This window comes from Phasianus colchicus, chromosome 10 (genome assembly GCF_987193195.1).
Source record: "Phasianus colchicus chromosome 10, bPhaCol1.hap1.1, whole genome shotgun sequence".
NCBI lineage: Eukaryota > Metazoa > Chordata > Aves > Galliformes > Phasianidae > Phasianus > Phasianus colchicus.
The window spans coordinates 6151071-6163195 of NC_143445.1; the positions used below are offsets into that span (position 1 = coordinate 6151071).

General features: G+C 44.8%; 1 protein-coding gene and 1 long non-coding RNA gene across 6 annotated transcripts; one reads left to right on the forward strand and one right to left on the reverse strand.

Annotated features, from left to right (window-relative positions):
• Window positions 1–850: 850 nt before the first annotated feature.
• LOC116230955 (lysophosphatidic acid receptor 6-like) lies at window positions 851–4433 on the forward strand. Of its 4 annotated transcripts, none has more exons than XM_090147169.1 (4): window positions 851–1255; window positions 2567–2833; window positions 3006–3064; window positions 3276–4433. In XM_090147169.1, exon 4 carries the CDS (start codon window positions 3289–3291, stop codon window positions 4228–4230), a length of 942 nt encoding a protein of 313 aa, XP_090003295.1. In that variant the 5' UTR covers window positions 851–1255; window positions 2567–2833; window positions 3006–3064; window positions 3276–3288; the 3' UTR covers window positions 4231–4433. The 4 variants fall into 4 exon arrangements, with proteins under 4 accessions (XP_090003295.1, XP_090003296.1, XP_090003293.1 ...); XM_090147170.1 differs by having other exon boundaries at window positions 2567–2707; window positions 2779–3064; XM_090147167.1 differs by having other exon boundaries at window positions 2567–3064.
• Window positions 4434–7369: 2936 nt separating this feature from the next.
• On the reverse strand, window positions 7370–9413 carry LOC149916577 (uncharacterized). 2 transcript variants are annotated; one of them, XR_016469563.1, is made up of 3 exons: window positions 9159–9413; window positions 8899–9062; window positions 7370–7879 (listed from the first exon to the last, which is right to left on the reverse strand). It is a non-coding gene; the product is annotated as an uncharacterized LOC149916577 (long non-coding RNA). The 2 variants fall into 2 exon arrangements; XR_016469562.1 differs by having other exon boundaries at window positions 7371–7882.
• Between the last annotated feature and the right edge of the window lie 2712 nt (window positions 9414–12125).

Here is a 12125-nt window from a genome sequence, read left to right on the forward strand (position 1 = left end):
AGGTGACACACGTAGGATCAGGTGATCCTTTGCTCACTGGTGGCATCAGTGACGAGCAAAGAGGTGCAAGATTTGAGCAGACCAAACAATCAGACTGCAAGACAAGAGACAGCCCACCCACTCTTGTGCTCCTACTGAAGAATCACAACCTATCAGCATAAGATAAAGGCCCATAGTGTGAAAAGAAAGGCACCTCGCCTGCCCGCAGCTTCCTCGCCCCTGCATCACAAGTTGCACTATTAATCAACAGTCTGGGAGGTCGTCATGGACTATCCCAGCCCTTCTATATGTTACTCACACTGTTTCATTTCCCCTTTGCTGTCATCCCTCAGCATCACTTTTTCCCACCCATTCAGCTTCACACATTCTCCAAGTGAATTTGCACCACCTGCATGCCATCCTGGCCACTCGGCTACAGAATCCTCCCTAAAAAACTTGCCAGGATATTTGCTGACAAAAAAGCAATCCTTATAAACACTGGGTATCAGAACATCTGCAAACAAGGGAGCGGAGATCTGTGATGGCTGGGTTCTGTTCCACATCCGAGCAGCCCCAAATTTACCCCCATCATCCTTATTTCCCCTTTTAGTAAAGGGGATTGCAAAAACACATACAATGGGCAAAAAAAAAATAGTTTTCCTATTTCTCCCTTAACAAAGTCAGCATCTGACACTGTTCATAGGTAAATTCCCTGCTTCTCAGCAGTAAAGCAGATGTAAAAGCAACCCTTTTCCTTTGTTCCTTTTTTCTTTTTCATTTCTTTAATACCAACTCAAAATGAACATTTAAAATCACCATTAAAAACTGGTTATCTCTTTTTCATTTCTGGTAGCACGAAAAGGAAGAGGCACTGACAGCAGTAGCTCAGGATATAGGTTAAAGCAGCTAACACTCTTGTAGAAAGAAGTCACACAAAGCTCTGCAGGGCCAGAATTTCCTCTCTGTTAATGGAAACTGCTCTGAATGGGTGACTCACGGAGATGTGAGCCCCATAAAGCAAACTATTTACATCCTCAAATGAGCTCTGTGACGGATCACCTACATAGCACATATGCGTAGACAGAGTGGGGATGGGTTGCTGTAATGGAAGTATGTGATGAAACAAAAAGCAGCAGCACTTCGTGGATTCTAACATCCAGACTGGCTGTTTCTTTGCACGCAGCTCACTCCACAGCCTTCAAAGAACACACAAGATTCAAGAATTCTACAAGCCAAGGGGAGCAAGTCAACAAGCAGTGCTAGAGATAGCCCAAAGGTGAGTTGGCAAGAGACAGTATTACATTACAGGGAAATCTTACCTTAGAAACCTTCTTCTTGCTACATGATCTGAAAACTAAATGTACTTTGTGTCATCTGTTTTGCTTATATTTTTTATGTTTACTTGCTGGGGTTTTTTGGTTTGTTTCTGAAGAGAGAACGAACCAGCCTTTGGCATCTTCTCTTGTTTAGAAATCTATACATCAAGCTAGACTGAAATGTCTTTTAATCGTCACTAGACCTGTACCAAGTAAAATTTTGCGTAAGAAGCTGAAATTTTACTTTCTTATTTTATTTTCCTAGACCTAGAATTTCCTTTGACACTCTATTATTTAAAACAACAACAACAACAACAAACACTGAAGGAAAAAGAAGGGTCTAATGAAATCTTCCAGAAAGGCAATGCAGCAAAGAACTTTCTCAATACTAATAACTCTTCAGGAACTCCTTAACCAACTTGTCATCCCTTTGGCTGTCAGCAGTCAGTTCCCTCCCAGCATTAAAAGGTCTGGCAGTGCTTCATGCAAGGACGGGGACCCCGCAGGAGAGCAGCACGCTGCGGGCTCAGGACTCCATTTTGTTCGGTGCAGTGCCTCTGCACAGCTTCATCTCATCAGTGTAACCCCTCATCTGTTGTAACTCCACCTGAATCTGTTGCCTCAGGGGCCCAGTGCCACTGCCAGCAAAGTCCCAAGCCCTGCTGATGCAGGACGGCTGAGCTCCCAGGTGCTAAACAACCCGCTGCATCACTGGGGATGCTTCTCCCTTCCAGCCACTCAGATCCCAAAGTGCTTCTCAACGTCAGGCTTTCCCGTCCTGTTGTATTTGGATAAGGGATTTTCTTTGTTTTCCCTCAGTTTCTCACATACAGCAGCAGAGCTGCGCTGCTGTCAGGGCTGCTGCCCCACTGCTGAGCCATGCCCCCATGTCCTTTATGGTGCTCTGCAGCAAAGGAGGCTACTGAGCGCAGAGCCAGCAGCACTACCAGATGTAGGGACGCACATACCTGGGCGGGCAGTCTGAATAAAGCCTGTACCTGCTCCAGCAGCATGCAGGCTGCACCTGACCCAGCAGAGGGATGCTTTTTGGCACCCACAGTCATGCCAGCAGCTGTTCTCCTCATCAGGACTGAGTTTCTGGGACTGTTTTTCTCATTTCTGTAATGTAACCAAGAGCTTACAGAACTGTTTACCCGGCATCAGCATGTCCTTTCAGAGCAAACTACCAACCTGCTCTTCCTTCCTAATAATTACTAGTTTTTATGCAAGAATTCTTTTTCCACTGTGCTGATCTTTGTCTCAAACTACAGGGCAAGAGAGCTTACCTCTGAAACGCCAGGGAAGCGGCTTGGTCTGCAGAACAGGAACATACACTGTCCACCTGATGACAGGCTGCCAAATCCAAAATGAAACAGCATCAGTGTCAGTAACTCATGTGTGAAAAGCACCAGGTAAAGTAACAACAGTTACAGGGAGGCAGATGAAGGTGGTTTCTGGGCTCTAACAAAAAGATTTTTTAAAGGGTTTATTTACAGACAACATCTGCTGTGAAAGAATTGGCTGCAAGAAAGAACCAGGTATCCCTGTGCATTTGGATTTGTAAGTGATTCTGACAGCAGAAACCAATGAGAGCTTTCCTGATCCTTATCAGGATAGCCTGAGGGCAGGGTCCAGCCTTCTTCTAACAGAGGATTACTTCAGGACCCCTGCTCAGACCTGCCTACCTTGATATTTTTAATCCCCTCTCAGGGAGAAGAAACCGCTGCACGTTTGCTGCACTCTGCAGCAGACAGCAGTTTACCAGCTGGGTAAGTCTGGCTAATTTAAGTAAATGTTTGGGTTCCTAAGTTTCATTTTTCTTCTGAAGACTTAGTCTCTACAGGTTGGGAAGCCAGCACACCGAGAAGAAAAATTGTCTGCAGGTCTGCAAACACTTACAGATGTCATTGGCCTTTGTATCAGGTTTTAGATGTGGTCTTCAGTCTTCCTTGTGGTGCAGCTGATTTTCTTCTCTTTCAGTATACTTGGAGACATGAATGACACCTGTACCAACAGCAGTATCAACCCCAGAGTAGAACTGTTCCAGCTGATCATGTACACTCCCACATTTATCCTGGGATTGCTGTTCAATGTGATGGCCCTCTCGTTCCTGTTTTTTCCAGCTAAAAAGCTGTCAGAATCTACAGTCTACCTGATAGCCCTTATTTTCCTGGATACGTTGCTGCTGTTCACTCTTCCTTTTAAAATCGTTTCCTATCACCTTCAGAACAAGTGGAAATTCGGGTCTATATTTTGTTCCATCTTGGAGAGTCTTTACTTTATAAATATGTATGGCAGCATCCTCATCTCCCTCTGCATCTGCGTAGACCGCTACATCGCAATCCAGCACCCTTTCATGGCTCCCATCCTGCGCTCCACCAAGAAAGCTACTCTGGTCTGTGCTGTCATCTGCCTGAGCATCTCGGCTGGGACTGTGTCTACTTCCCAGTTTCATGAGGAGAGCTACAACACCACCTCATCCTGCTTCCACAACTTCTCCAAAAGCACATGGGAAAACACAGGCCTGATAATCACCCTGGAGATGATCTTCTTTGGCAGCATGATGGCCATGGCCTTCTGCACCATTCAGATCGTCAGGTGTCTGAGAAACCACAGGAAATCAGAGAACTGCCAGACACACATGACCAGAGCAGAGAAGGTAGTAGTGACAAACTTTGTCACGTTTTTGGTCTGTTTCACACCTTACCACGTGATGTTCTTCTTGTACTTTTTGGTGAGAAATAGCATCATGCACGTCCCTTGTCACACTGTGCTACGGGACATCCTTCAAGTCACGCTTTGCTGGGCTAATCTGAACTGCTGTCTGGATGCAGTCTGTTACTATTTTGTTTTAAAGGAGTCTGCAGAAGGTTCGTTGCAAAACAAAGTGAGAAATCACCAAGAAGAAAGCTTTGATCCGCACACTGAACGTTAGTTACTTCGCTCAACAAGTGGAGATGCTACCCGGAAAGGTACAGGACCATGAACTACTTTTTTAAATCATTTACTTTAAATACTCAAATGAGAAAATATTTCATAAAAAGAACAGAACTGAGCCCATTCTCAGGGCTCCTAGCCTATTTGCTTCCCTTCCACAGTGCCACAGTGCTTTGTGTTGTCATTTATGGATAAAAAGAATTGAAATTATTTCTTGTAAATAGTGATGCATATCTCTTTGGATGTGATTCCCTTTTACTTCGGGAAAAAAAAAAAAAAAAGTATTTAGTAATAGATGGTAGCATATTCCATGTCCATACCACACCTGCAATCCTCCAGGCCTTCAGTCACTACAGCCTTGGGCTGCAAAGAAGCTGAGACATGGAGTTCATGGCGAAAAGCTTCAGATTAAATCCTGTTGCCCCTCCTGCCCTGATCATACATGCTTATGTTATAGACTGAGTTCCAGATTTCCCTGCTAGCTCTTCTTACAGGCTTTTCACATACTCATTCCTTCCTGGTTGGCTACAAAAGTAGTTTCATACACAGAGCCAAACCAAACAAGACATGCAATAAAAAGCCTGAGCCCAGTGCAGCAGCAAACAGATGACAACACCCCAATTCCCAGGGAAGTAAGGTAAAAACCCCAAAGCAGCAGCCAGCACCATAGGACCTCAAACAACTTTTTGTACCTTGGAAGAAGATGAGCACTATCACTTCCCAAACAAATGAGGCAATAAAAAAAATCCACTGACAGAAGCCTCACATACCAATCAGTTACTTCTTATCAGTGCTCATAGGCATCCAGATAGCCTGAATGACGAGGTGGTGCCAACCTGAGAGAGGCAACTCAGTGCCTGGGGTACACTGCTGCTTCCAGCACTGCTCTGTAGCAGCCAGTCCCTTTCCCATTGAGAATGATGACAACTGAAGCAGTTAGTGTTCATATTCACATAGAGCTGGATCCTTGCAATATTATCTCCCAGACAGGGATACTAATTCCAGCCTCTGCACTGACTTTTCTCTGTATGTTTGTGAGAAGGATTATGCACAAACCAAGAACTGACTTCCTCCTGAGCTCCACTTTGTGTGTGGAGAAAGTGAAAGTTTATGATGTCGCCACATCTTTGTACGAGATCACACTAAAGAAGTGCAGTTGCTGAAGAAGGAAATGCAAGCTTGATGTGGACATAAGTATCTTCCATTTCCTCCTTCAGTAAAAATTCAGAAAATCTAGCCAGCTTCCTTGCCAGCAGACAGCAAATCCTCATCGCCTCCTTGTTCACAGCTTACCCTTAGCTGCACTGCAATAGACACAAAGGCTTTATCACTGAGATTTCAGACTCCTTTTGGAAGCATGGTTTATGTATAACAGAAGAAAAGCAGTGCTGGTGCAGAAGACTTAGCAGTGGTTAAAGTGGACACCAAAGGGGGTGATGACTTTAACCAATAATGCCTGAATATAGGAACAGAGATTGTGCCAGTTCCTCATTAGGCAAAAAATGCCTTAGTATAACGGGAAACTGATTTCAATTGCATTTCTGCAGCCCAAGGCAGCTCCTCCTCCCAGACAAGGAGTGTGAAATAGTTTATTCTGCTTTGCAAGTAGAGTGCTGCAATGGGCACAGGCAGAAATCACGCTTCATTCAGCAAAGCTGCTGCATACTCTCTTACTGACCGCATTTACTGGTGATGGTGATGTTATCAGATAAAGTGCCATAAAGATACAGAAATGACACAACACAGTGACAAGAGCACTCCCATTGCTGACCTTGCTGTGACAGAGTCAGAGACACACACGGCCCTGGACACATCTGGTGGGAGGATGCTCTGCCTCTCACACCTGACCTGTGCAGCCCCCTCCTGGATTTGTAACTGAGCAGTGTGTAGCAGTACAATTCAGTTGAGTACAGCAGCTTCCTTGCTCAGCTTCAGAGTTTAGAGGCACTGATTTCATGAGAAAGGCAAAGACTTTTCCCTCCACTGAGAAACTTCTAGCAATAGACTCCAATGACTCTTGGTATTTTAAATACTGTGAAAGGCAAACTACACCTACATCATCTCTGTTTATCCATCATTTCATCTCACTTATTCTCCTTACTCCAATTTACGTACACTACTGCTTCAAAAGGGTGACATTTACCACATTTTCTAACATGACAAAACGGTTGCTGTTAAGAATCCCAACAGCTGTTCTGTGAAGGATCACAAACATTTCCCAGGAAGAAAAACACCAAAGAATGTAAAATTTTATGTCTGCTATATACCACAGATTCCTATTAATCCTTGTCTCCGTTCCAAGAGATTAAGCTGGTTTTATACCTGTGAGCAAATATTGGCAGTTTAGAGTTCTAAACGTGGCCAGTCAGTTGTTCATCTGAAACTAAGCATTACAAACCCAGGAAATCCAGTTTAGACTGCACTTCAGAGCACATCAATGCAATCCTGACCATTCCCTGTTAAGTATTAACTTTGTGATAACAAAACCATCTCCCAGGGTGACATCTAACCCAGGCCTACTCGGCCAGCCAGTCTGAGACAATGGAGGACAGTATTTGAATTAGGTTTATGCATGAGAAGTTGCAGACAGCAGAGACCAGTCTGACTTCAGCTGTGCTACTAGGATCGAAAACATCCCAGCTGGAAGGGGGCAGAAATAAATGAATGGGACTTTCTGCAAACCAGAGTTAGTGGAGCTGTAAAAGCCCTGTGGATAGGTTTGTTTCCCTCATGCAGAGTGAAATAAATTAGTATTAATAATGAATGTGTTTATGCAGGCCATTTTATATAAATCATGAGAAAGCAAAAGAGGCTGAGCTTTGAAATACACATCCTTGATCTGACCTCCAGGCTCTTGCAGAAACTTCTGCCTGCATCTGCCCAGCGAGGACCATGGAGCAGAACCCTGCTGCACAGTGAGACATGTTCACTGCCACTTGAGATGCTCTGGGGTGCCCCACTCAATCACCCATTCCAAGTTAAATAGGGATGCACTCTACTGGGCTCTTCTCACTTCTCACAGCCCCTCACTGCTAGCCTGCCACAAACCCCCAACCCCTGAGGGCATCACACACAGCACAAGGACTCCTAAATCCTACCCTGCTCCCTGAACTTCAGGTTGTGTAGCTTGCAGAGCAAGGCAGCCAGATTCCCATATCGAGAACTAATTTATTTGCTTCAGATGAAGAAGTTGTTTTTCCAGAATTCATCTGCATACATTCAAGAACCTTATTTTCAGTGCCCTTCACCATTCTTACAGTCACATCGGTCACATGAGGTCTACACTCCTGCTCTCACCCAGTGCTTACATGTCCTTTGAACACAGATGTGAACAGAACCATGTAGGTCACCCTCTCTTATTAAAGTTTTGACAAAACTGTCTGGGCACAAATTATTTTCCCAGGCAAATAAAAAATGTCAAAGCAGCAAAACTTAAAGGTAACCCTGAAGGAGCTGGGAGAATAGAAGACCTTTGCAGATCAGTTTGAGGGCTCCCAGAAAAGTCTTGTGCCACACTGGTTACCCATGAAGTCAGAACAAAGTGTTGCTAGGCAAGTTTCCCAAATCCAAGGAGATGAAGAAAAGGCAGTCCAAGGCTGCAGAAGGTGACAAACCATTCTATGGAGGAGAACCACAGTGCAGGTACCCTGCTGGAGCAAACAGAGAGCAGATGGGGAATTCACTGATGAAACTTCCATTTCTTTAGTGCACCCTACTCTCACTGCAAACCACATTCCATCAACTTCTGCTGCACCTGATGTTAGAAACCCTTTTCTATTTCACAGTCAGCAGCTGTGGAAATGAAGCCAGGATTGTAGCCTGGAGGGTGCGATTGAATCCCCAACTGTGCTCACTGCAGAGACTCCAATGGTCAGCCTCCCAGCAAGGAATAACTAATAGGGATAGATCAGTTCTTGAGGAAAAAAGGCCTTGCTTTCATGCAAATGGTGTTTGTTAGGAAGAACAATGAAGGAGAATAAAGAAAGTTAGAGATGAAGCAGCAGAATCCTTCAGGGCTGAAGGTTCTTCAGGAGAATCTTTAAACTGTAGACAAAATTTCAGAGCAGTTTGGGATTTGCTTTTGCAGCCCTGGGTGGAAGTTGGTAGACACAACCCAAAGCTGGTGTCAGGTTTGCTTTAGCTTTCTTTTTGTCACTTCACTCCTATTCATAAAGACGATGTCCAACATCTGTTACTAAACAGTTAAAGGAGATAAAAACTTTTAAGAAAAAATTAACCAAAGAAGGAAATCAAAGCAAAGAGCAGAGGGGTGGTAAATTAACGGCAGCTCTCCTCAGCAGGTGCCCGCTCTGGAAGCTGCTGTGGGAGATCTCAGCAGCAGCACCAGTGCCAGGAGAGGGATCCATAGGGATCCATAGGGACTGTGGTGGCTGTGGGAGCGTGCAGGCATCGTCCAGTAAATCGGCGGGAAAAACTCCCGCCCTTGGGCTGCCACAAAGAGAAAACGTCAGGAGAAGGTACGGGCAAGCAGCAGAGCAGCGACAAGGGAGCAAGCAATGCAGCTGCTGGGTGCTGTGTGGCCTGACAGCATGCTGCCTTCTGGTGCTGCCCTCTGCCACAGGGCTTTGTTCAGATGCAAAACAAAAAAAATCCATGAAAATCAACACCCTCCCAACCCCAAAACAGCAATGAAAAAGAGCAATACCCAAATATTTCCCCACATATCCCATTGCCTTTGGGATTTGCTTCCACGAGGAGTCCCCGCTGCCCGTTGGGCGGCCGTTCCCTGGGCAGGCTGCACCTCAGCATGGTGGCTGGAGGGCTTCTTTTGTGTGTAGACAGCAAGGGATTGCTCTCCTTTCTCCTCACCTGCAAAATTTAAGAACAGCTGCCATCAGAAGAACGGCAGTACTTTTAAAGCTTTCCTTCACCCAGTGAGGATTTTGCACAGAAACACTGTCTTGCCTCACGACAAAGCACACCCCACTGATCCGCATTTCTGCAAGGAAAAGAGGTGGCCGGAGACACTACAGTTCTGGTTTGAGCTTCCCCGCTTACTTCACACTTGGATGAGCACTGGGACGCTTACACAAGCAGATTAAAATCTGCACATGAGGAGGATCTGGGCATGAGGACACAGGTGCGTGCCGCCGTCCCACCGCCATTTGGGACACCTGTGGCAGCCCCACACCATTGGTGCAGGAGCTGAGCAGCTCTCGGCCCTGCTCTCCAGCTTGATGTTAATGCGAAACTGTGGGGAAAAAGCAAACTGAAGAATTAAAGACCTGCTGATTTTCCACAGGCGAGCACAAAGTCCTGCTCTGGTGAAAGGCAACACTGCAGGAACTGCTATAGGCTGAGCGCTGAATGAGTTCAGATTGCCAAGGAGATTCATGCCAAATATTTACCCTTTGGTGCGATTAAACAACTCCATCCAAAGTGTTGAATGAAAGCAAAGTGCATTTCCTCTGCAAACCTCATTACGGGATCGACATGCCTTCCTCTCCCCACTCAGCAACCCGGCCAGCAGGTTTGTTCCTTGCTACCTGCTGTTGTAAGTGAGGTTTGCTTTGGCTTGCTGTTTGCTCATCCATTTCATGAGCTAACACTGTCGTGGGAGGGGGGGGAAGAGAGACCATTTACATCCTTGACATCTTAATTGAATCTTTTTTAAAAGCTGTTATAATGCCCAGGGAGAGATGGTCTGAAACACGTATTGCAAACGCGCCCTGTGTCTCAAAGGGGCCCAGACTGAGCTGCGACCACCTGCACTGTGTTAACACTCACAGGTCTGCTTGTGGCTGCTTTTCTGCATTTTACACACACTCATTTCAATTCATGGAAAAGGGAGAACAGCCCACGCAGAGTGACTTTATTAGAGCAGAGGCAATCATGGTATCACGATCTGAAAACAGCGAGAAGCAGCTGGGGCCTGATCCAAAGCCTTTGTCTTACCTCCTCAAAGGAAAGGAACACAAAAACCACAGAACAGCAAGATTAAAAATTAGTTGCTCCATTAATAATGGATGGGGCATAGAGAGAAATCCTGGGGAAATCTCTTTAAAAGACAATGAATTCTGAGAGGTTTTCTTCAATCAGTTGTCCTCTTTTCTGAAGCTTCTTTCCCTAGTCTGACCATGAGAATATCTCAACTATTGCGTGGTATGATTTCAATTGAACTCAAATATAGATCTAAAAGCCCAATTATGAAGTTATACACTTGGCCTTTTAGATTAATTAATCCAAATGAATTGAACAACATCGTGGCTCCCATTGAAGAATTCCTTTGCACTAGCAAGAACGGTTAATCAGAGCTGGCATAAACACATTCCTTATAAATAACAAGATTCCCAGAGAAAATATTCTCTGCAAGCTTAAGGAAACAGCTGCTTCTTGATTCTTCAACCCACCCATTTAAGGTATCAACAAGACAGCCTAAAACAAGATTGTGAATACAGCAGAGATGCTGAAAGCAGCAGGCAGGGACACACAGTTGTTATTTCTGCTCAGCACTTACCTCCTTACCTGCAGGCACAGCACGTCAGATGCTGCTGCATTTCAGAGCAATCAGGTCTGGTCCTCGTGCAGAGAAGCAGAACTCTCCTATGTACATGAGGCTGTTCTGCAGCTACCAGGAAAAGCAACAGCTAGTATCACCCTGTCCTGAAGTCAGCTTTGTTATGTAAAATACCAGCCAGTATAAATATCTGATGCACAGGGCCATAGGTGTCGAGCCCTTTGGCTTGCCTGGGCTGCACTGAATGAAGAGGAATTGTCTAGGTTGCTCCAAAAGTAATTCCTCCTGTTTACTTCCATGGAGATTGCAACCGATACAAAGAGAGCAATAACATTATTTGATACAGCAAATTCTCAGATACAAAACACTTTTTCAATATAGGTACCACCATTAGCTATCAATTTTATGACTGGAGGAGACACGATCAGATTTTTCTTTGAGTTGAATGTCTGATTGCAACTCTACATTCCATTCAAAAATTTGCTGATAATGTATTTATATTGACTGAAAATGGAGTCACAAACATAAACTGATAATTTTTTCAGTAACCTTGAAACCTATTCTCAAATTCCTTTATCAGAATGAAGAGCACAGGTGTGTATTTTTTTTTGCTGTTCACAAGACTGTGTTTAGCCAATGTACCCTTACTCTCCAGGAAGCAAAGGGGCCTAATTTTGGACATCCTAAGGCACATATGTAAGTGTGTCCAAGAGTGAGAACAGTCTTTCATTAGTTTGGCATCAATAGAAGGTATCTGTTCTTGTTGAGCCGCATGGGCTGGGTACAAACAACAAGGCAAGCTCCACGGGACTTCCCCACCAACCCAGCAAGATGCCCCAGCCTGCAGTGGGACACACAGACAAACACGCTTCCAAGGAATGTGCTTGAGGGTGTTGGGATGGGCTGCTGCTGCTCCATGGCAGGGAGACTGAGTTCAGAAGTTATCCTGAAATCCTGTAGTCATTCATGGTCAAAACAAATGAGTTTAAAATTCACTGTAACAGCAGATCTTGCCTATTACCCTTCAAATGTTTAGCTAGATGCAAAACTAAGACTTCAGTAGTGATGATGAAGAATATTCCAGGCACTGGTCATCAGTAGCCAGAATATGCCTATTTGTTGTACTAACACTGACACAGATGGTCCTAATAGGTGCACACACATCATCTCCTCAGCACTTATTTTTTAGGACAACATTTTGATTTTCCCAGTAAGCAATCTCATGGCAGAGCACCACGCAGATCACAGCTTTCTACTCACTAACCTCTCCTCTGGAAGAGCCGCAGGAATTTCCTGATGCACAGATACAGAGGAACAGTGGATTTTCCAGACATGACTCCAGAAAACACCTTTGCAAGCTGCAGCATTTCCATCTTTACGTCAGCCCAGATTAATAGGTTGAGCTGCAGAACAGG

Bases quoted from the DNA above. Each gene is read 5' to 3' on its own strand.
- LOC116230955 (XM_090147167.1), top strand. From the start codon at position 3,289: ATGAATGACACCTGTACCAACAGCAGTATCAACCCCAGAGTAGAACTG.